General features: G+C 37.7%; 1 protein-coding gene and 1 long non-coding RNA gene across 2 annotated transcripts in view; one reads left to right on the forward strand and one right to left on the reverse strand.

The window, feature by feature from the left end:
• Positions 1-1,295: 1,295 nt before the first annotated feature.
• Positions 1,296-22,025, forward strand: F11 (coagulation factor XI). Its single transcript, XM_068532128.1, is given in 16 exon segments — positions 1,296-1,439; positions 2,289-2,344; positions 7,745-7,907; positions 9,165-9,271; positions 9,944-10,103; positions 11,340-11,449; positions 12,152-12,311; positions 14,409-14,518; positions 14,611-14,773; positions 14,864-14,970; positions 17,491-17,659; positions 18,859-19,034; positions 19,615-19,710; positions 20,270-20,409; positions 20,683-20,833; positions 20,836-22,025. Coding segments are annotated over 15 exon segments (1,899 nt in total). The 5' UTR covers positions 1,296-1,439; position 2,289; the 3' UTR covers positions 20,868-22,025.
• LOC137755973 (uncharacterized) overlaps positions 12,256-23,231 on the reverse strand; it is a 46,168-nt gene continuing 35,192 nt past the window's right edge. The window contains exon 3 of the long non-coding RNA XR_011072138.1: positions 12,256-12,304. This is a non-coding gene — a long non-coding RNA (uncharacterized lncRNA). The remainder of the gene's footprint in view (positions 12,305-23,231) is intronic.

Genomic DNA, 23,231 nt, shown 5'->3' on the forward strand with positions numbered 1-23,231 from the left:
ACTGGGAAGAAAAAAGCTTTTTTTTAATAGTTTTTAATTAATTAATTTATTTTTTTGGCTGCGTTGGGTCTTCGTTGCTGCGCGCGGGCTTTCTCTAGTTGTTGCGAGCAGGGGCTACTCTTCGTTGTGGTGCACAGGCTTCTCACTGTGGTGACTTCTCTTGTTGTGGAGCACGGGGTCTAGGCATGAGGGCTTCAGTAGTTGTGTCACGTGGGCTTCAGTAGTTGTGGCTCGCGGACTCTAGAGTGCAGGCTCAGTAGTTGTGGCGCACGGGCTTAGTTGCTCTGCGGCATGTGGGATCTTCCCGGACCAGGGCTCGAACCCGTGTTCCCTGCATTGGCAGGCGGATTCTCAACCACTGCGCCACCAGGGAAGTCAAAAAAAAAAAACCTTTAAGATAAAAGTAGTCGGGGGCTTCCCTGGTGGCGCAGTGGTTGAGAATCTGCCTGCTAATGCAGGGGACACGGGCTTGAGCCCTGGTCTGGGAAGATCCCACATGCCGCAGAGCAACTAGGCCCGTGAGCCACAACTACTGAGCCTGCACGTCTGGAGCCTGTGCTCCACAACAAGAGAGGCCGCGATAGTGAGAGGCCCGCGCACCGCGATGAAGAGTGGCCCCCGCTTGCCACAACTAGAGAAAGCCCTCGCACAGAAACGAAGACCCAACACAGCCAAAAATAAAAAATTAATTAATTAAAGTTATTAAAAAAAAAAAGAAAGCTATGAAAGTCGCATATTTTTCCATTTTTCAGAAGAATTTTAAAGTCTAAAGGCATTCAGTGTTTGGAGGTGGGATAAAAAAGAGCTGGGCTCATTAGAACGAATCCTACCTTCCTAGACCTCTGAGGAGGTAACACTATATAAATGGAAACTGTGATTGCAGAAGAGCAGGGCATCTACAATCGGCCCCTTACTTTCTACCCACTCTGTAACCCCCGAACAGCTGAGTTTCATTTCTCTCTATTCTGAGCATCAGCAAGTCCATCAGACTTCCCTTGTTTTCTTTTTAAATGGTGAAACTCAAGTTAGCCTGGAATTAATGATTAACAGTTGCTATTTGAAAGTGTGGTTAAGTGCAGCTTTGGCCAGCAGGCATCCTAATTTTGACCAACTGCTAAGGCACACGGGCAAATTCAAGTTCTCTAAGCTTCTCTGTGTGTCACTTGTTTAAATGCATAGTAAAATGAGGGAGAAAAACATTAATGTATTGAAAAAGCAAGCACCTCTACCAAGGTACGTGTTTGATATGCAAAGATTTTAAGGACTTTCACAGGCATGCTGTACAAAGAGATGATGTTACATCACACTGGGAACCAGTAAAAGTAAATATTAAAGTTAAGTGAACATTACCTGAAAAAACTCATTTAGAGGAGGATGAAAACCATTTTGGAAAAAGAAAGACATTCTTATTAAGAATTGCAGCAAACAAGGAGATTCAGGTATGATTTCAAAAATTATTATTTAAGATTTCCCTCAAGCAATTATTCCTTGAAGTGCCTTTTTCTATTGTACCATGGGGTTTTAAAATATTTTTACAATAGACAATGATTGATTTTTAAAATGTGTCTGATTTAACATTTTGGAGGTTTTTAGTTAATAACCATAAGCAATGTGGGAGGAGATGCAGAACAGAAGAAGAGTAATAGTTTGTACTCAATAGCAAGTATTTTACAAATTAAGAAGATTTTCAAGAGCAATATGAACAAATCAGAAGACTTGATTTGTCTCATAGCAGGTTTTTCACAGAGCTGTAAGTTCAGGGCTTTGTGGGGATAAGTACATGTATGAGTGACCAAGACAACCTAGGAATAGATTTGTAACATAATTTTTAAATTAGAAAATTTTGTTAGTAAAAAATCATTGATAGCTTCTGTGATAGATTTAGAAAAGAAACTTCGAAGATGGAAAGAAAGGAAATGAATTGAAAGAGAAGAAAGAAATGGAAAAATTGGGATGGGGAGGGTCAGATGATGGCAGCGAGAAATGTCTGATTAATAGTGAGCTGGAGGTGGAGGAGAGGGAGGGAAGGGAGGAAAGTGAGAGGACCCTTCCCTTTTAGCCCTTGGTCCTTCCCAACCATGAACGTGTTGACCACTGCACATACGACCATGCTGAGGAACGCTCTAGGGTTGGGGAAAGATACAATTCAGCTTATGATAGGAGCTCTGTGAACACTACTGAATTAACTACTCCTCTCCCTCCGTATTTCTTGTAAACTCTGATATCAGTAAATTAATTATAAATTCACATTTTGTGTTCTAAACACATGTACATTTTTCTTTTTGTAGGATGACTTTATTATATCAAATGGTACATTTCATTTTATTTGCCTCAGTTTCTGGTGGTAAGTAGAGTTTTATCTTTAGTATGGACTGGGAATAGCTTGGTTCCCTGACTTGTGGATGAGAAAACAGAAGGGTATAAGCCCAGAGAGGAAAATCACACTATTGTCCCCATAGATGTGGGAGAATTCCATGCCATCTACTCCAGGAAAGGAAATAAAGTCTTTTTATTTATTTTCTGCTTAAGCCTTCAGGGTTTTTCAAAGCAGGGAAGGAAATTGAGGTAAAGGAATTGTTCATGATAGTAAGAATCTATGCCTATATCTATATCTATATCCGTATCTGTACTATGTTTATGTCTAAATCTATATCACACATTTAAATGATATTTAAGACCAATATTAAAAAGCAGAAATCTTGACTTGCCTCACTGATTAGTCAATTTTCCATAAAGCAGTCAGTTCAATGCAACACACACACACACACACAGAGGCCATTTTGGACTGAAAAATGTCCCCCAAAATGTCCAAAAATGCAAATATTCCTACATAGTTTATACATTTCAATAATTTAACCACTGCTGTGAATTCTCCACTCTACATCATGTCCACTAAATTTGTTTATAAATTACTTAACCAATATTCAGAAGGACATATCAGTTCAAGTATTTTTAGCCCTTATATTTATTCTTTATTTAAAATGAAAGTTTAAGCATTCCTTTTAAAAAAACCTTACATATATTACATTTAATTTCTGCTACTGTTGTTAGCATTTAATGCACAGTAAACTTTTTTTCTGTCATATGTGGAAAATGGTAAATCTAGGTAAAGAGATTTAAAATAAAACAAATTTCACTACAGTTCATAATTTCATTTTTCTTTGTGACAAGATTCTTATCCAGGTTATTATATTCCTTCATTGTCATCATTATGAAACAGTATTGTTATTTAATTGATAGGTCAGTGGTAACTCAATGGACATATTTTGAACATTGGACCCAACAACAGCATCTCTACATATATACTTTCTTTACATATGTGTATGGAACATTTACAAAAATTGACCACATAAAAGGCCCTAAAGCAAGTCTCAACAAATTTTAAAGGATTAAAACTCTACAAAGCATGTTATCCAATCACAATAGAATTGAGATAAAATGCAAAAAAAGACAACTGGAAAATCACAAATGTTTCAAAATTAAATAACACCCTTTTAAATAAATACTGGTCAAAGAAGAGATCACAATGGAAATTAGAAAATGTATTGAATTGAATGATAATGAAAATACGGCTTATCAAAACTTGGGATGCAGCTAACTTGGTGCTGAAATCAAGTGTGTACACTTACGTGCATATATTAGAATAGGGAAACAGTAAAAATTAATGATGTAAGAATCCAGTTTAAGATGATGGAAAGAGAAGAGCAAATTAAATGCAAAAAAACTAGAAAGAAGAAAAAAATAAAACAGCAGAAATTAATTAATTGAAAAACAAACATATATTAGGGAAGCTTAACTTAGTCACAGTCTCCAAAGCATGTTGTAAGGCCAGTGTGATCTTGATACCAAAACATGACAAGGACATTGAGACAGGGATATTATGACATTTTGACAATATACAAAAACAGGCACTTTCTAGTTCACCCAAAACAGATTAACCAGTTTTTACTGGCACTAAGAAGCTGTGTTTGGATTTGGAAAATCAATCTGCCTTGTAAATTTAAATGATCCAATTAGTAGGTGGTATATTTTAAGAAATACAGCACCTATATTAAACATGTAAAATCTGTTTAATTTACCAAATAATTAATAAGCTTCTTAAAAGTAACATTTTAACATAGCATGCTTGCTTTGCACTAAGAGATGGGATTTGCTTGGTCAATGGACTATTTCGAGGTGCGAATAGACCCTCCATTAATGGAGGCTGCCGTACAGCTTCCTTGGAAGCAACACAGCCTGGGGAGAGGAGGAAGATTCACTTCACCCACAGGTCATACTCAGGGAGCTGCCAATTTTGGAGAAAATCATGTTATATACAGAGATTATAGATGGGTAATATAGAAGGCATATGGGGTGGATTTTTGAGGAGAGCTGTGGCAGGGTCCTTGACTCTCTTCTCCCATGTACCCCTTGGCAGTTTAGTGAACTGGACTCCATCCTCAGAATAATGTTTTAAAGAAATGAAGTGAAAATACATAGGATTACCAAACAAATAAACTATATTTAAATATAGTTAGTTAAACTGTAAAAAAAAATTTATATAGAAATAGATGTGCTTCTTATTAACACTTTATGTAATAAGATTTAGTGGTGGGTCTAAAACTGCATAGTAATTACCATCAAACTAGGAATGAGTGATAATGATATTTTGAGATATCTGCAACTGTAGTGTTTTTAAATCTGCAATTTTTATTATGACAAAGGCACAGATACTGTGAACACTAATGCAGTTTGTTCTTACATTAATAATGGAAAGATATGCCATATTTTAGTTAGAAGCTAGGGAAGGTAAAGATGAAATTTGCCCCCATTTAAGTCCATGGATTGTATAATCCTATAAGCCTTAGTGATAATTTCTACTGTTTTTTACCTATATACTTTCCCACATATTTATTGGTATGTTGGTTATTACTACAATAGAAATTAGTTATTTTTAATTTTATTTATTTTATTTTTGTTACAATAAATTTGAGTGCTATTTTACTCTATCCAAATATTTTATTTTTGTTATATATATTTATATATTTGTTTTTATATTAAGAAAACTAAGGGTTATATTGTAGCATTTGTCAATAAAAATATACCAAGATTAAAAACTACAACACTTTTATTCAGTGACTAAGTAATAATGACCTAAAACTCCACAATCTGGAATATTCAATATCTCTTTCTAGAAACAGAAGAAAATTTTAATTTTATGCAATTTAGCTTTGTTTGTATTTTTAACTTACTTATGGTTTCAGTGGAAGGGGATTCAATAATTTTTCCAAGAGTCTAAAGTTCCTGTTCCTGCCTATTTATTTATTTGTTTGGTTTTTATTTTTCTTCCAGTTTTATTAAGGTATAGTAGACATACAGCACTGTATAAGTTTAAGGTGTACAGCATGATGATTTGACTTACATACATTGTGAAATGATGACCACAATAAGTTTAGTGAACCTCCATCATCTCAGAGATGCATTAAAGAAATTGAAAAAAATGTTTTCTTATGATGCAAACTCTTAGGATTTCCTCTCTTAACAACTTTCATATGTAATGCACAGCAGTGGTAATTATACTTATGTTGTACATTATGTCCCTAGTACTTATTTATCTTATAACTTGAAGTTTGGACCTTTTGACTTTCTTCATCCAATTCCCCTCTTCTCCAATGTCTGCCTCTGGTAACCACAAATCTGATCTCTTTCTAAATGAGTTTATTTGTTTGTTTTTGAAGTATACTTGACCCACAAGACCATATTACTTCTTAAAAAACAAAACAAACGAACAAACATAACGAAACAGAAACAGTCATAGAAAAACAGAATAAACAGGTGGTTGCCAGAGGGGAAGGGGATAGGGGGAGGAGAGAAACAGGTGAGGGAGATTAAGAGATGCAAACTTCCAGTTGCAAAATAAATGAGTCACAGGTATGAAATGTACAGTGTGGGGAATATAGTCAATAATTATGTAATATCTTTGTATGGTGACAGATGGTAACTAGACTTGTCATGATGATTACTTTGAAATGTACAGAAATATCCAATAATTATGTTGTGCGACAGGAACTAACATAGTGTTGTAGGTCAATTAAACTGGTCCATTTAGGAAATAAAAACAAAAATAAACAAATGGGACCTAATGAAACTTAAAAGCTTTTGCACAGCAAAGGAAACCATAAACAAGACGAAAAGACAACCCTCAGAATGGGAGAAAATATTTGCAAATGAAGCAACTGACAAAGGATTAATCTCCAAAATTTACAGGCAGCTCATGCAGTTCAATATCAAAAAAGCAAACAACCCAATCCAAAAATGGGCAGAAGACCTAAATAGACATTTCTCCAAAGAAGATATACAGATTGTCAATAAACACATGAAAGGATGCTCAACATCACTAATCATTAGAGAAATGCAAATCAAAACTACAGTGAGGTATCACCTCACACCAGTCAGAATGGCCATCATCAAAAAATCTACAAACAATAAATGCTGGAGAGGGTGTGGAGAAAAGGGAACCCTCTCGCACTGTTGGTGGGAATGTAAATTGATACAGCCACTATGGAGAACAGTATGGAGGTTCCTTAAAAAACTAAAAATAGAACTACCATACGACCCAGCAATCCCACTACTGGGCATATACCCTGAGAAAACCATCATTCAAAAAGAGTCATGTACCACAATGTTCATTGCAGCTCTATTTACAATAGCCAGGACATGAAAGCAACCTAAGTGTCCATCAACAGATGAATGGATAAAGAAGATGTGGCACATATATACAATGGAATATTACTCAGCCATAAAAAGAAACGAAATTGAGCCATTTGTAGTGAGGTGAGTGGACCTAGAGTCTGTCATATAGAGTGAAGTAAGTCGGAAAGAGAAAAACAAATACTGTATGCTAACACATATATATGGAATCTTAAAAAAAAAAGGTTATGAAGAACCTAGGGGCAGGACGGGAATAAAGACACAGACCTACTAGAGAATGGACTTGAGGACACGGGGAGGGGGATGGGTAAGCTGGGACGAAATGAGAGAGTGGCATGGACATATATACACTACTAAATGTAAAACCGATAGCTAGTGGGAAGCAGCCGCATAGCACAGAGAGATCAGCTCGGTGCTTTGTGACCACCTAGAGGGGTGGGATAGGGAGGGTGGGAGGGAGAGAGACACAAGAGGGAGGAGATATGGGGATATATGTATATGTATAGCTGATTCACTTTGTTATAAAGCAGAAACTAACACACAAAAACAACAACAAGAACAAAACACACACACACAAAACAAACCAAAAAAACTGGTCCATTTAATATAGTGAGGTGATGTAGTACGTTATCACATCCAGGGCCATTGAATGCTACCCGAAGATGATCACTGTGGAGCCTTTGTTTCATATAAACATGGAGTTTAGGCACGGAGCAGCGCTGGGGAAAGGGAAAAGCAGAGGCCATTCTAGACCTGCAAGCATTTTTGCCAGTGAAGATCTGAGAAACGAATCAATTGCTCACAAAGCACCCACGTCTCCAAGACAATCATTCAGAAGCACCATTCCATTGAGGCACACGTGCCATTTAGTGATTTTCTTTTCTATCTGAGGCTGCTTATCCAATAAACTAAAAGGTTTTATTGCCCTGATTTCCATGTTCAGGCATATTTCCTGTTAAGTAGCCCTACTTCACTTGCCTTTGTGAGATTATTACCTGATTGGGTATGTGCTCACTAAGATCCCAAGTAACACGTGTCATGTATTATAACACAGAGTGTGTGACCAAGCTGTTCCAAGATGCCTACTTTAAAGGAGGAGACATTACTGTTGTTTTCACACCAAATGCCAAGCACTGCCAAATAGTCTGCACCCACCATCCAAGGTGTTTGCTCTTCACTTTTATGGCTGAATCATCATCTGAAGATCCTACCAAGTGGTAAATGTTTGCTTTTCTACATAGAGGAAATAGATTTTATATGACAGACAGACAATTACCAACAATAAATTGCCGTCTACCATTTTATAAAATTTAATGTTAACAATTGGAAAATGTATTTTCCTTCCATTGAAATATTAAATATTACAGAGAAAAGGGTAGTGTTTAGGCAGGTCAAGAGGAACAGACATGCCCCTCAGTGTGGTTTCTTGTGGTCTCAATATTAATGATACTTTCTCTCTGATTTCTTTCTACTTTAATGCCAATTAATCATTTTGTTCTCTGTTTTTCAATTGATTATTGATATTTGATATGATTTAAACTGGTACTTTTCCCTCAATTATTTTATTAGAAAAAAATTCATTATTTATAAAGGTAATTTGAAAGAATAGTACAATGATTTCCTATCGCCCCCAAGACTTTTTGCCATTTTTGTCTTCCCTATTATGTATGTGTAGATGTCTAACCATTTGAAATAATTTGAAACCATTATAACACTTCACCCTTAAATATTTCAACATACATTATCTTACACAAAAAACATTAAAAATTAATAAGAATCCCTTTATATCATCTCAATTGTCCCCCAAGTGTAATTTATAGCAACTAAGCAGAATCTTATTAACATTCGCAAATAACATCTGGTGGTTTTGTCTCTATAGTCATATTCTTAAAAATTTTAGGACATTCCATCCACCATTTTTGTTTCCATATTGAGCTTGAAAATTTAATAACAAAGCTTTACTGCAGAATGAAGTTATTAACATCTTTGTGCATTATTACTGCATTCATAGTATTAACATAGTGCCTTGAACTTATAAAACTTACTATTCTAGAATCTACAACAGAGATTGGCAAACTTCTTCTTAACAGGCAGAGAGTAAATATTTCAGGCTTTGTGGGTCCAGAGGCAAAATCAAGGATATTATATAAATACTTACACAATGATTTAAAATGTAACCATTAAAATGTATAGAAACCCTTCTTAGCTCATTAACTGTACAGAAACAGGCAGAGAGCTGCATTTAACCAACAGGCCATAGTTTCCAGTCAGGAAGGAGCATTACATGTGATATTTTCAATGTCGGGATGTTGGAATGAAAAACAAACTCACAGTCTTGCTAAGAATATATTTGTTTTGGCATGAGATGGAGAAGTTTGTTTCCTTCTCTTTGACTCTCTGTGTGCTGACTTTTAAGACCCATTATTTAAAAACATAGATTTTCACCCAGTAATGTTATTTTTTTAAAAAAACAGGTTTACTTGCATCCTGAAAGACAGTGTTGCAGAAACACTGCCAATGGTCAATATGACGGGAGCAATTTCTGGATATTCTTCCAAGCAATGCTCAGACCAAATAAGTGGTAAGATGTCTTGCTAGAATTGATATATACTAGTTATTGTGATGTGTACGTGCAGTTACATCAGGTATGGTTTTGTGGCTATGAAGTAAAACCCTGCTATATGGAAACGAGGTCTCCTAATGAAGTTCTTTCCTCGTAGAGTAAAAACTAGTATACATGCCTGTCCCCCCTACCCCATTATAGTTCATTAAAATTTATCTCATAGGACGTATCTAACTACATCAGTTCACCATTCATTTATTTTCTCTCTCCTTCGCAGCTTAAAGTTTTATATGAAAGTCCTTATTAAATATATTAATTCAAATCAAAGGAAGCAACCATAAAGGTTAAGATGACCCTTGTCTTAATGGTGAGATATTCCAGATACTTGAATAGGTTAATTAGTGAATCAGTCCATCAGTGGAGTTAAGGAGACAGGAGATGCCAGTTCATAAAGCTGAAGCAGAGATGTACAAGTCTAATATTGCTGCAGTGTAAAAAGGACACTGACATTCTCCTACTGTTTCCATGTGAGAGTAGGAGTTGAGCAGATTAAAATAAAACTAGAGGCCTTCTGAGGAAAAGTCAGGGAAAGAATTGAAAGAGCAAGTCTGGAGGGACTGTTGCTAAGATAGAATTATCAGATGCCCCCAGAGACTGGAAGATAACCGTATTTTCTGATTTTATTTCCAGCTTGCAACAAAGATATTTATGTGGACCTACATATGAAGGGCCTGAACCATAACAGCACTATTACCAAGAGTGCTCAGGAATGCCAAGAGAGGTGTACGAATGACATGCACTGTCACTTTTTTACATTCGCCACAGAGCACTTTCCAAGCGTAAAGTATCGGTGAGTAAGCTGTGGACTGAGCCCAAGGACCTTAGATTATCCGATAGAAAACAAAATGGGATTCTTTTTTTTTTTTTTCCTTCAACTTGTAGGGGTCAAAAATTTATTTTTGACCCCTACAAGACAATTCTATAATAAGCACTCCCAGTTTTCTTGATGGAAAATTCATTTAAAGTCCAACTTGGATGCATTTCATTTTGTAGTACAGAGTCTGTCTTTCAATGACGCTTTTAAAAAATGTTTAATACACCTCCTAGCTAATTTGAAGAGCGCTACATTTTTAAAGTGGCAATTTTGAAACAATTACAGTGGTCTGACAGTTCCATTCTCAGCCTAAAGGATGCTACAGTATGAATCTATAGAATCAAAATGAAAAAGCTACTCAGATATCCTTCCAAATAACAGTTCCCCACCTGAGACAAAGTAACTGAAACCCACGTGAAGTATTTTAAAACTTGCCCCCTACTGGATTTAGAAATATTCCAGGTATAAACCTCCTGTGTAAGAATATAAAAGAATCTGATCTGTAATTGATTAATCTCTTTTCTCTTAAAAAATATTTTTAGGGAAAAATATCATTAACTTTTTTATTTAGAAATATTTGAGATGTTCTGGATTCGTATAGGAAACTACACTTATCTGAAATCCAACAATGAAAGAAAAGTTCAAATGACTGGTATTTGGATTTTAACATTCTGCTCTACACATTCACAAAAAGGAGATGAGTGGAAATAAAGCGTCAAAGATTTGTTTGAAGAAAAGCAACGATAACACAGAATGAAACCCTCAAATTAATAATTAAGTTTTCATGGCGTTTCTTTAGCTCAGCTCAAACTACACCTTTTTACATATTTTACGTCTAAGATTCAATGCAGCATGACCAGCAAGCCAGGTAATTGTGAGTTGCTATGTATTATAAAAAAGTTAAAATGCTAAAATTGAGAAGAGCTTGAGAAGTCATCAATTCCTACACCTCTACTCTTCATGTCACCACCCATCTAAAGCTGTCATTTTACTGATGAAAAAATAAAGTTGACAAAACTCACAGGACCACCAGCTCTTGGCAGAGCTGGGACTCAAAACCAGCTGTCCAGTCTCTCAAATCAATACTTTTCAGAGCAATTCTTTAGCTATCATGCCCAGGTCGTCTCTAAATGTGAGTTTCTTATTATCTTATGTTTTTCCTTATTTGCATTTGGAGGGATAAAATATTTGTCCGTTTTGGTCTTTATTTAGTAACACTTGTCTGTTGAAGTACACCCAAACGGGAACGCCAACCAACATAGCAAAGCTCAGTGAAGTGGTGTCTGGATTTTCACTGAAGCCCTGTGCACTTTCTAATCTGGGTAACTATTATTTTCTTAATGAGGTAGTTTAGCCATTAAATAGTAGGTGCTGATTATGTGTACGATGGGCATAACTTAGGATACCAATTTGTGCCTACTGATGAAATGGACCCAACGATCTTTCATCTTCTTCATGAGAAAAAACTCATTATGTTCTATATGATTAAAGCTTATATTTGAATTTAAAGCTTAAAACAATCACTTCAGTTATCCTAATTTTAAAAAATGTAAAAGATCCTGGGATAAACTAACTTTTAAAAATTACTAAGACCTTGTTTCTTTAGTGCAATTTTAGGTTCGCAGCAAAATTGAGGGGAAGGGATAGAGATTTCCCATATACCCCCTGCCCAGACACATGCACAGCGTCCCCTATTACCAACGACCCCCACCGGATGGTACATTGGTTACAACTGACGAACCTACACTGACACATGTATAGTCACCCAAAGTCCATAGTTTACGTTACGATTCACTCTTGGAGTTGTACATTGCATGGGTTTGAACAAATATGTAATGGCATGTTTCCATCATTAGAGTATCATTCAGAGTATTTTTCACTGCCTTAAAATTCCTCTGTGTTCTGCCTATTCATCCCTCAACAAACTTTTTATATGGAATTTACAAATACCATGAGTGGGATTTTACCTTTACCGATGCTACTGGTGAACTGACTTTTTAACTATGGTTTCTTCTGTTGTACAGCTTGTATTAGGGACATTTTCCCTAGAACGATGTTTGCAGACAGTAACATTGACAGTGTCATGGCTCCAGATGCATTTGTCTGTCGCAGCATTTGTACTCACCATCCCAGTTGTTTGTTTTTTACCTTCTTTTCTCAAGAATGGCCAACAACATCTGAAAGGTAAGGAGTTAAGATTGTATCATGTGTTATCTTTTCAAACAGTTGATCAAAAGCCACCATTAAAAACTCTGAGCAACTACAAATTTTATCTAAATGTCTGTCAAGGATACATAAAAGTTGCGAAGAAGAATTCCTAGTTCCTCTTTCTTTCCATTCCCCACCTATTGACTGCAAATCTGGTGTTACTCAGGACTCTTGCTTTTCTTTATGTTAGGGAGGTCTCTGCCTTCAGAGAGTAGTTAGTTCTGAAAGGAATGAAGAAAATAAGGATGGTCATTAGGAGGCATCTTAGTTCAATGCCTGGTTAAAATAATTGAACCTGGAGCAGAAAGAATTGGAAATATCAGTGACTTGTCAAATCCAAAGTGGAGAGGGGTGGAACGATGGCCTTCATCAACAGAATCGTGGGTAACGGTGGAGGGAGATTTGAGAATTTAGACCCTGCTTCCCTACTGATGGGTATTAACATTGGAAACCATAATAAAGCACAGGAAATTGCTATTATCATCAAAGGGATGTTTGCTGGGGTTGCTGCTCCTCATTAACAAAATTCACTAAAAAAAAGAAGAAGAAATCTTAAGATTATTTGCTTAAAAATCTAGATTGTATGTATTATCTTAATCTGAATTCTCAGAACCCTTGTTATTTGCTTGACACTGCTGTTCATTGTTGGGGAGAGTGTCCCCCAGAGCCATCCAGCCAAAGTAAGCCCTTGAGTTCCTGTTTATCAAGCAAGACTGGTTTTTTATCAAGTGAGGATATAATTCCGGAAGTATAATGCTAGGTTTGTCACATGAGAATATATCTGTTACTTTCATTTTCTCAACATGGTTCTAAATGCGGGGATACGATTAGTCAACTCAATAGATTAAAAACTCTGCACTACTTGGACCAGAGTGGAAGTAAAAGAGAAGTGATTAGATTGGGATATATTGTCAACGTAGAGCCAATAAGATTTGCTGATGGACTGAATGCCAGCTGTGAAGTAAAGAGTCAATGATAGCTCCAAGATTTTTGGCCCAAGAAAATTGGAAGGATGGCAATGCCAATGAAGAGATGGGGGAAGATTTCTTACAGAGATGATTTCAAGAGGCAAGAGGTGCCTGGTAGCCATCCAGAGAGAAACATTGAATTGGTGGTTAGAAGGGGAAGTCTGGGATTTAACAAGGGAGGTTTATGCCCTAGATCTGTGTAAGGTGTCACCAGGATACAGCTGGTAATTAATGCCATTGAAACTGGTGAGGTCATCAAAAAATTGAATGACCTCAGAGAAAGAGAGGAGGTCAAAGATTGAGCCTTGAGGCATTATAAACTTCAGAACTTAGAAAGATGCCTTTGTAATGTGTTATTTTGTCTTAATCACTGCTCTTTTTCTTTTTTATTCCTTTTATAAAATTCCCAATCAATACCTATAAGAGGAGCAACACATTTAATCCTCATTACAAGGTGAGAGAGGAACATGGGTGCTACAAGCCAAGACTTGGCTTCTTAAATTTACATTAATGAATATTAAATAAAACTAAATATCCATTTCCTCAGCTGTATTAGCCACATCTCAAGGACGCAGCCTATGGCTGGCTAGTGGCTATTGTATTGGTTGGCATAGACGTGGAATATTTACATCATTGCAGAAAATTCTGTTGGACAGCACAGCTCCAGACTGTGATTTTGTGCTAATTAGGAAAAGTTACTTCCTCCCAGAAAGATGCTGCCTGGGTGTGGAGTCTGTGGTGGATTTTGCTTATCCCTGTCTACGCCTACAGCAACTCTGGGTAGCAGATTTGCAGGTAGCATGAAAATTCTTGAATCGTTGAGATAGTCTAGGAGAGTTGAGAGAAAGGAAATAAAAAAGGAAGGTACTAGGAACAGTGATGTTGAATAGAGCAAGCTTAGAAAATTTAGAGGCAGTTTGGTAAATTTGTCTACAACCTATGGACCATGGAGTCTGAGTCAGTGATTTATGAATAGTACTTTCAAAATGGGAACAACTTCCCTATTAAATGCCAACAGGAGCTGACTTCTATATGTGCTGTGAAAATGTCTTCTTCTTTGATATGTTTTACATGATATCTCTATATTTCCCTTTTTTACTGTTAGAAACCTGTGTCTACTTAAAACATCTACAAGTGGGTTGCCAAGCGCACGCATTAGAAAGAACAAAGCTCTTTCTGGTTTTAGTCTACAACACTGCCGGCACAGTGTCCCAGGTAAACAATGAAAGCTCTTCCCTCTGACTGAGAATCAACAAATGTGTGCTACGGTTCCACATCTCATATCTGATACGTGCTTTGCTGTCTAGTGTTCTGCCATTCTTCATTCTACCGTGACACTGATTTCTTGGGAGAAGAACTGGACATTGTTGACGTGGACGGGCATGAAGCCTGCCAGAAAACATGTACCAACAGCATCCGCTGTCAATTTTTTACCTATTCTCCATCTCAAGAATCTTGCAACGGAGGGAAGTAAGACGTATGATGAGTTCCACAGATGCTCCTGCCCCATCTAGCTGAAGGGAGGAATTATGTTTATACCATTTTGTTTCCAACCTGCAGGGGAAAGTGCTACTTAAAACTTTCTGCAAATGGATCTCCAACTAAAATACTTCATGGGAGAGGAAACATCTCTGGATATACGTTAAGGTTATGCAAAATGGATAATGGTGAGTTTAATGTCACTTGAAAAAATGCATCCCCTGTATACTGAGTATGTCATGACTAAGAGAGTCAGTAGTAGCTACAGAGGGGAGAAAATTAGTAAAGTAATGAACTTAGATGCAATTTTCTGTCATTTTCACTGCTATCACTCAGGCTGACCTGTTTTAAAGGTAAATATTGGGCTTTGACTAAACTCTGCGTTGCCTGGCATTAACTGAATATGTGTTATAATTTGATACATTTATATAACCAGTATTTCCTGGTGAGACTCAGGCTCAGCCAAAATTTTTACGTCTGATTGTTGTTATCAAGGTCAATAATCTTTCTTATTATCCTTTATAATAGAAATATCAACCCGCATCTTGGTTAATCAGATTAGTCATTTTCTTTCTATTGGCTATTACTTGATCTTTAATTCAAATATAAATAATCATCATATGTTTGGAAAATTATGTATCTGTGCAAGAAATACTCAAGTGGCTCCTTCTCCAGGGCCTTTAGATTTCCTGCAAGTGTTCTGCATATTTATGAATATTAGCAAAAGTTATAGTAAAACCTTATTAATTTGTAACAATGAGTAGGGTGGAAATAAAAAGATTGTCTATATTAAGCCAGACCTATAATAACATAAAAATTATAATACACATCAGATCAGCAGTGCTTCCATTCCAGTGGCCAATTTCTGAGCATAGTAACAAAAGATGGTTTGTAGGCAAACAACACTGTGTAAGGGATGAAACAGGAAAGAGCCTAATACACACATTCCTCTCTAAATTATTGTAATAACCTATTATGACCTTAATGTTCATTGACTTACATACACTACATGTTTTTAGACTTTTATTGCTTCCTGCCCAATATTATAATGCAGTATAAATTAAGTTGCAACTGAGATTTAATGAGTGAAATGGAAGTGATAATTATGCTTTGTCGTAGATTTCAAAGTATGAAAATCTTCCGTGTCAGAAATATTGGCTCTACTGAGAGGTGAATAAATCCTTAACTTCTGAGAACTTGTTTTGTATAATAGAACATACAATATTACTGTATACTGTGTCCAATGCTAGCATCCTAGCTGGGAAATTCTGCCTTTCTAGGGCTTAGAGGGGCTCTGATGGGAATCTGGATGGCTCTAACTTCTTTAAAGAGACAGTAAGTTGAGTTGTATCTCATATATTCTCTGTTTTTCTTACAATAAATTTACCTAAGACAAGAAGGAGCATTTACAATCATTCTGTTGTCTTGGTTCTACCAAGCAATAGAAAGGATGCAGCAAATTTTGCTGTTAGTGATGTTGACATAGTCTAAAAAATGGGAACCAGCACTTATACCTTTAATTGCAGAATTCATTCTCTACCCTCCTTCCTTCTCTTTTCTAGTGAATCTAGGGACTCTGGTCTCTAGAGGTTACAGAATAAATCAGGTGTAGATTGATAGCGAAAGCAGAAAATATAAGATAAAGGAAAATAAAATCTTATGTCTTTTTAGTGCATCTTCTGAAATAAGTGAAACTAGATAATTAGGTTTTGCTGCATTATATTAGATGAAATAATACCCTAATATGAGAGGGAATATCTAACTGAGATGTTTATCATATCTTGCTTGTACTGTCATTTGTCTACACTATAACTTAACTTTGTGAAGATACAGAGCAATTGCCATCCAAAGAAACATCTCTTAACACAAAATGTTAAGGCTAAAAACAAATATTTACAGCATTTTTTTGAACTGAGAAACCAAATAGAATGAACACCAAGACCTATAACTCACCTTAATAAGGTCTTTATTTAGTTGTTCTTAAAGTATTTTAGTTACTGATCTATTAATTTTCTAAGACAAGAAAGAAAACAGAAGGGTGAGTTTGAATCAAAGTCCTTGGAAACATCAAAGGTTGAGCAGAAAACCCCAGTCTGTCAACAAGACCAAAGGGCAGAAGCAGTTCACAAACAGAAGAGCAGCCAGGTTTGGATGTGGGTGGAGCAGGAGTGACTTGGACCCAAGGGCAGCTGGAACAGAAGGGGATGCGGAGGAATCGGACAAAGGCCACAGACTGAGTGGAAGGTGCTGAACTCTTCTTTGTAACAGCAGTTCTTAAACGTTAGTGAGGCTGATTAAAACTCAGATGACTAGGGTCCACTGTCAGTTTCTGATTCACTAGGTCTGAGGTGGTGCTCACGAATTTGCATTTCTAACAAATTCTCAGGTGATGCCATTGGTCGGGGGCCACACTTGACAACCATTGCTTTAAGAGAACCATTGAGGTTAGCATTTGATGGAGGGTAAGACTGCCTTGCCGCCCCAGACGAGGCATTACTTGGGGGCATGCGATTACAAGGTGACTCACTCATTCAGTTTTTATGTGCATGTTGTGCTTTGCCAACTTGATTCTAAAGTGTCTTCAAGTCAAGGTCATGGTAAATTACTGAATCCAGGGAAGGTTTTCTTCCCTGTGTGCCTGAAGGAACATAACTACTGTTGGAAAATGAAGATTTAGGAACCGGCTCACTGCAATCCTTCTGTTGTAGCGTGTACAACGAAAATCAAGCCCAGAATTGTGGGAGGAACCAAGTCTGTTCTTGGAGAGTGGCCGTGGCAGATAACTTTGCACATCACATCTCCCACCCAGAGACACCTGTGTGGAGGCTCCATCATCGGAAACCAGTGGATATTAACAGCTGCTCATTGTTTCAGCGAGTCAGTACCACTGCTGTTTTTACTCGTTCACCATACTCACACATATATGAAATCTATCCCTAGTATTTTAGTACAATTTTAAAGATGTAAATTATCCTATTTGCTAAATTAATTTTCTGTCTTTAGTGGTAAAAAGCAAAAAGGAAGAGCCACTCATGATCTACCTGCATCAGAACAGGTGCAGGAACATGGCTGTTTGACTTCATAATATTCCACTTTTCCAGTTAAATGTATACACATCCCCGGGGGAGTTCTGGTTATTTCCTATTGAGAGCGTATCATCTTCTGTGCACTGTCTGGGCACTGGGTCCAGAACTAAACTCGAAGAGAATTTCCTGCTCCCTGAATCTAATTTCCCATTTATTCCCCCTCTTCTTCTCCCTCTCCCTGCCCCTCCCCCTCCTCCTTCTCCTCCTCCTCCCTTGTCCTCCTCCCCCTTCCTTCTTCTTCTTCTTCTTCTCCTCCTTCCTCTTCTTCCTCTGCTTCTTTCTCTCTCTCTCCTCTCTCGTTCTCCCTCCATCTCTCTCTCTTTCTCTCCCACTGTGTTTCCAGACCCATAAGGAATAGTTTATTATACATCATCAAATTGGATTCCCTACTTAAGTCGATTTCAACACTGGTAAACTTAAAAGCTCCATCGGGAGAGCATTCAGAGTATATGTAACCCGGGGAATTTTAGTTGGCCAAACTTCCTCTTTGCACCTCAGTATCTTCTGGGTTGTTTCCAGACACAGTTTTGTGTTTTTGTTAGTAGGTTTATTTTATCAGTATGCAACTTACTCATATTATTACTCAAAGATTCATTTGAGGTCAATAGTCTCTTTTACCCTTTACATATGGGAAAATGGAGTACCAGAAAGTCCAAAAGAATTTCTCAGGGTCACAGCCAACGACCCCAGCAATGAAACTAAAACCAAGAACTGTGTGTGTGTGTGTGTGTGTGTGTGTGTTGAAGGGCAGAAAAAGTATTCACTGATTTTTGTGTGTTTAATATAAGGCAAATGATAGCCCAGGACATTCCATATAGGACTATGTGACTGAAAAATCTTAGCATAAAATCACTTCTTTCCACTTAAAAGCCCACCGTTGGCAGAAAATATTACCTAGTTAGTAACAGTCAGTTAAATAGCACTGTACCTCAAATGCTTGGGAATTATTCGGTAAAGGAATTTTCTTTTCCTCGATTGCTTACTCCTTAGGGTAGAGTCACCTAAAGCTTTGCGTGTCTATAGTGGCATTTTAAACCAAGCAGAAATAAAAGAGGATACATCTTTCTTTGGGGTTCAAGAAATAATAATTCATGATCAATATGAAATGGCAGAAAGTGGATATGATATTGCCTTGTTGAAACTGGAAACGACAATGAATTACACAGGTATGGAAAATTTTAAACAGAAAGTTGTCTACAGTGATTACATGGAGACGATGGTTCACACTCCCAGATTCATGGCCAGACCCTGGCAATCTCTCCATGTGTTATTATCATGAAAGGGGGAGGGGGATGCCAAGCTAGTCTTAAGACGGATGTGCTTTCCTGACAACTGCATCTTATTTTGGGGTGTGGGTGAAATGGTAAGTTGTCCCCAGCCTTCTTCAGATGCACAGAATGACATAACTTCATAATATACTGGAATATTAAAGATGATTTTTATCTGCTTTTTAAGGAAGAAAGGATTGTGGGTCAGAATGATGAAGCAATTTCTACAGGGTCACAGACCTCGCGAGAGTGACAGAGTTAGTGGAGAGGGCTGTGGCTTGTCTCTCTCGTTCCCTCATCCTGGGATGTGTGACAGATAACGCTGAACACAAGGGATGAAAATGTATGACAAGGAGGCAAAAAAAAAAGAATATAATAAATAGGGAACACACTAAATAATAGAACATGAAGGAAGTTTTTCCTGGGAAAGAAGATGTATTTTGTTTCTGATAATTAAACTGTGATTTTTAAAATTTAGATTCTCAACGACCCATCTGCCTACCTTCCAAAGGAGATAGAAATGTGACGTATACTGAGTGCTGGGTGACTGGATGGGGGTACCAAAAATTAAGAGGTAAGAAATGATGTTTCTCTGTGTGCTCCAGCTCAAGATACATAACACAATTTAGTAATAAGCTTTTCCACTCTATCAATTCATACAGCTAAAATGAGAGTAAAATAATAACATTATTCAATTGCAGAAAGCATATTAATAAAGATGGAAAGACAAAAATCACTCAAATGAAGGTGACACCTCATCTGTTTGACTGGAAATTTTAAATATGACAATCTCTTTAAAGACATTATTTTTAATGCACTTTAATTTGAAACTTAGCACTTTTCAGTAAATGTCTTAGCCTGTTATCCAATTATTTTCTCTGGGAAGCAATTCCAGTTAGAGCCATAATTAATTTTGGACTTAATTAACATTAACAAAATGGTACTCACAATAGTGAGAATAACATCTTCTCTGTACCCTTATAAAAGGTCCATAAAGTAAACCTAATATTTTTTTCCTTCTAGATTTTTAGATAGGTATGGTTTTGATTTTCAATACATATACTTATATTTAAATTTGTATATCTATTATATATATGTGGTTGTTCCATTAACAAACTACAAATTTTTTTCAGACAAAATACTAAATACTCTCCAGAAAGCCCGGGTACCCTTGGTGACAAATGAAGAATGCCAGGCAGGATACAGAGGGCATAAAATAACTAATAAGCTGGTCTGTGCGGGCTACACCGAAGGTGGCAAGGATGCCTGCAAGGTAACCGCGCTCTCAGCCGACTGAACGCGCTCACGTTAGAATGTTTAGTGCATTCTTAAAGCAGTTTTCTGCCAGTGAGCGGGGAACACAGTGGATTTGTTTTCCTTACCCTGAAATCTGATAGACTGAGGGAAAAACAAGAAATCCGGTTCTTTGATGTTTACTAAAGGGCCAAGACAGAATTTTAGGTGAAATCACTGTGATGAAAATGTATTTAAGATGAGAAGTGTCTGACGTGATCTGAGTGCCTTTTCTTTTCTCCATTTGTCACAGGGAGATTCGGGGGGCCCCCTGTCTTGTAAGCACAACGAGGTCTGGCATTTGGTAGGCATCACGAGCTGGGGCGAAGGCTGCGGCCAAAGGGAGAGGCCAGGTGTTTACACCAACGTGGTCGAGTATGTGGACTGGATTTTGGAGAAAACGCAAGCAGCTTGAAAGAGTCCCCAGATGCCATTTGACTCCCTGAAGGGTAAACCAGATTATTCCCTGGAAGAGGGTTTGGATTTCACCAAAGAAGACACTGCACCATCATTTTCCTCCACAGGCTACAATTCTGAGACTGTAACAGATTGAAGGGGTTGGTATTGGTAAGAACACACCAAAACTGTCATTCGCAAAACTCCCAGTTCCGCCGTCATCAGAGGGTGATCAGCACCCAGTCTCTTGCTTGTTGGTTACACCTTTCCTGAGCCAAAGGAATACTATAAGATGAAGATATTTGAAGATGAAAACATACCCAGATAGACCAGAAAAGAATCAAGTAGTGGCACCAAAGGATCGGGTAGAACTGCTCAAAGAAACCACTGTAAAAAGATTTGTTAAATGAAAAATGGGAACTGGAGAAAATGGAAACAAGGGCAGTCACCATCAAATCGCAAGACTCTGGGCTCTGTGTACATGCACACATCTCTTTTGTAAAGAAAGAATTTGACTGAATTTGATGGCAGGTTTTCAGAATAACCAAGAATTCTTGTCATGTCATTTTTTAATATTTTTTAAATTAGTTTTGGTAGAGACAAGCTATGAGTGAGTGTGAATGTGGGTTCCAGAATTTCTGTATGGGAAAGGATTAAAAGCAGCAATTCACCTGGACGTGGGACATTAGGGGATGAATCTTAAAGGTGTTCTTGCCTAGAAAACTATTTGTGCGTGGATTTCATATTTATTTGCATAGTTTTGGGTAGGGGAGGGCTGATGAAGATGAGGGGGTAAGCCAAAGACCTCCTAAGATAAGCTGCCTCTGTGAGTGTGGGTTTACAAATCTACTTTTATAGATGATAAATGTGTTGGACAGAAATCAAAATAAATTACATCCATACTATGGGGAAAACGATTTGGGAATAAATGGATGGTTACAGTAACGTCTTCAGCATCTTGAAAGTGGCTCCCTGTATTCTCAGTACTGGGGTGTTCCCTGTAAATATTTACCTGGTTATTGTTGCTGATATAGTTTAATAATCTAGAATTTTCGCTGTCTATACCAGTTTTCAATCCGTGTCAACAACTTATGTCAATATTCAATCCAATATGTGCAGTATTTCTTGAACAGACTGAGCTGGTGGGATACAGTAGTGAGCCAATAAATACATCCCTACCTTCTTGAAGCTTCCGGTCTAGCTAGCAAAATAAAAATAAAAATAAAATAATTACACATGTATAAAATATATCATATAATTCTAAATGGAAATGAGAGGGAGGCACAGGGTTCTATGAGAAGTTAAGGAAGAAGAGAGTTTAGGGAAGGTTCAAAGACTGGGATAAAAAGGAATTTGTCTGAGGAAGAAACAATAAAAACAAAAGCAAGCAAACAAACAAACAAAACCCCCAAAATCAAAAAACTGGAATGGCATTAAGGCCTTAGCTACTGTCCTACCTCATCAAAGACTCAGGGAAACTTTGATCCATTCTGATGAAGAGGCATGTCCCCAACTGGTCCTGTTCAGACCCACTTCTCCCTTCACCTTGTGGGTCCTGCCTTGTCCTCTAATATTCCTTTCTCATGGGCTTTTCCCACATCCTCCATCAACCTGGGTCAGAATGGGCCTTTCCCTGTCCTTGCGCGAGAGAATTTTCTACATTCTGGTTAATGTCTTCAAAATTCACATTTAGAGAATTTACCTACTGCCCTGAGGCTCCAGCAGCAGTGAATGGTGGTCCCGTGCTGAGGCAATGGTTTCCTCTCTTAGCCTGCCTCTCCATGAGACGTTCTGAGGCCACCGGGTACCCTGAGGAAGGCTTCTCTGGGGGCCTCTCCCTACATCCAACCCATTTCCCTCACGGGGTGTGTATGCGGTGCTCATTCATCAGAGCGGGGCAAGCTTCTCTCTTTCCTTCCGTCCTTCCCAAAGCCATCGACAAACTGAAACTAACTCTTCTGAGCAATTTTTCAATTAGGAATGTGCCTGTGTGTGTGTGTGTGTGTGTGTGTGTGTGTGTCTGTCTGTCTGTCTGTCTGTCCGGGGGCAGGGGGAGAAGAGTTGGGGAGAGACAGAGAGAATGAAAAGGAATATTTCCGGTAACCACAATACTTAACACACACTCAGCCTCACTGCCTCTCTTGATGAGCCCTCATCTTCAGATATAGTTTTAATTTCCTAGGGTTTCAGTAACAAACTGCCACTAACTGAATGCTTTAAAACAACAGAAATTCTTTCTTTCACAGTTCTGAAGGCTAGAAGCCTGAAACCCAGGTGCCCCCTCTGAGGCCCTCAGGGGAGGGTCCTTCCTGGCCTCTTCCAGCTCTGGTAGCCCTAGGCCTTCCTTGGCTTGGGACAGCACCGCTCTGATCTCTGCCTCTGTCTTTACATGGCCTTGTCCCCTGT

This window comes from Eschrichtius robustus, chromosome 21, assembly GCF_028021215.1.
Source record: "Eschrichtius robustus isolate mEscRob2 chromosome 21, mEscRob2.pri, whole genome shotgun sequence".
Taxonomy (NCBI): Eukaryota; Metazoa; Chordata; class Mammalia; order Artiodactyla; family Eschrichtiidae; genus Eschrichtius; species Eschrichtius robustus.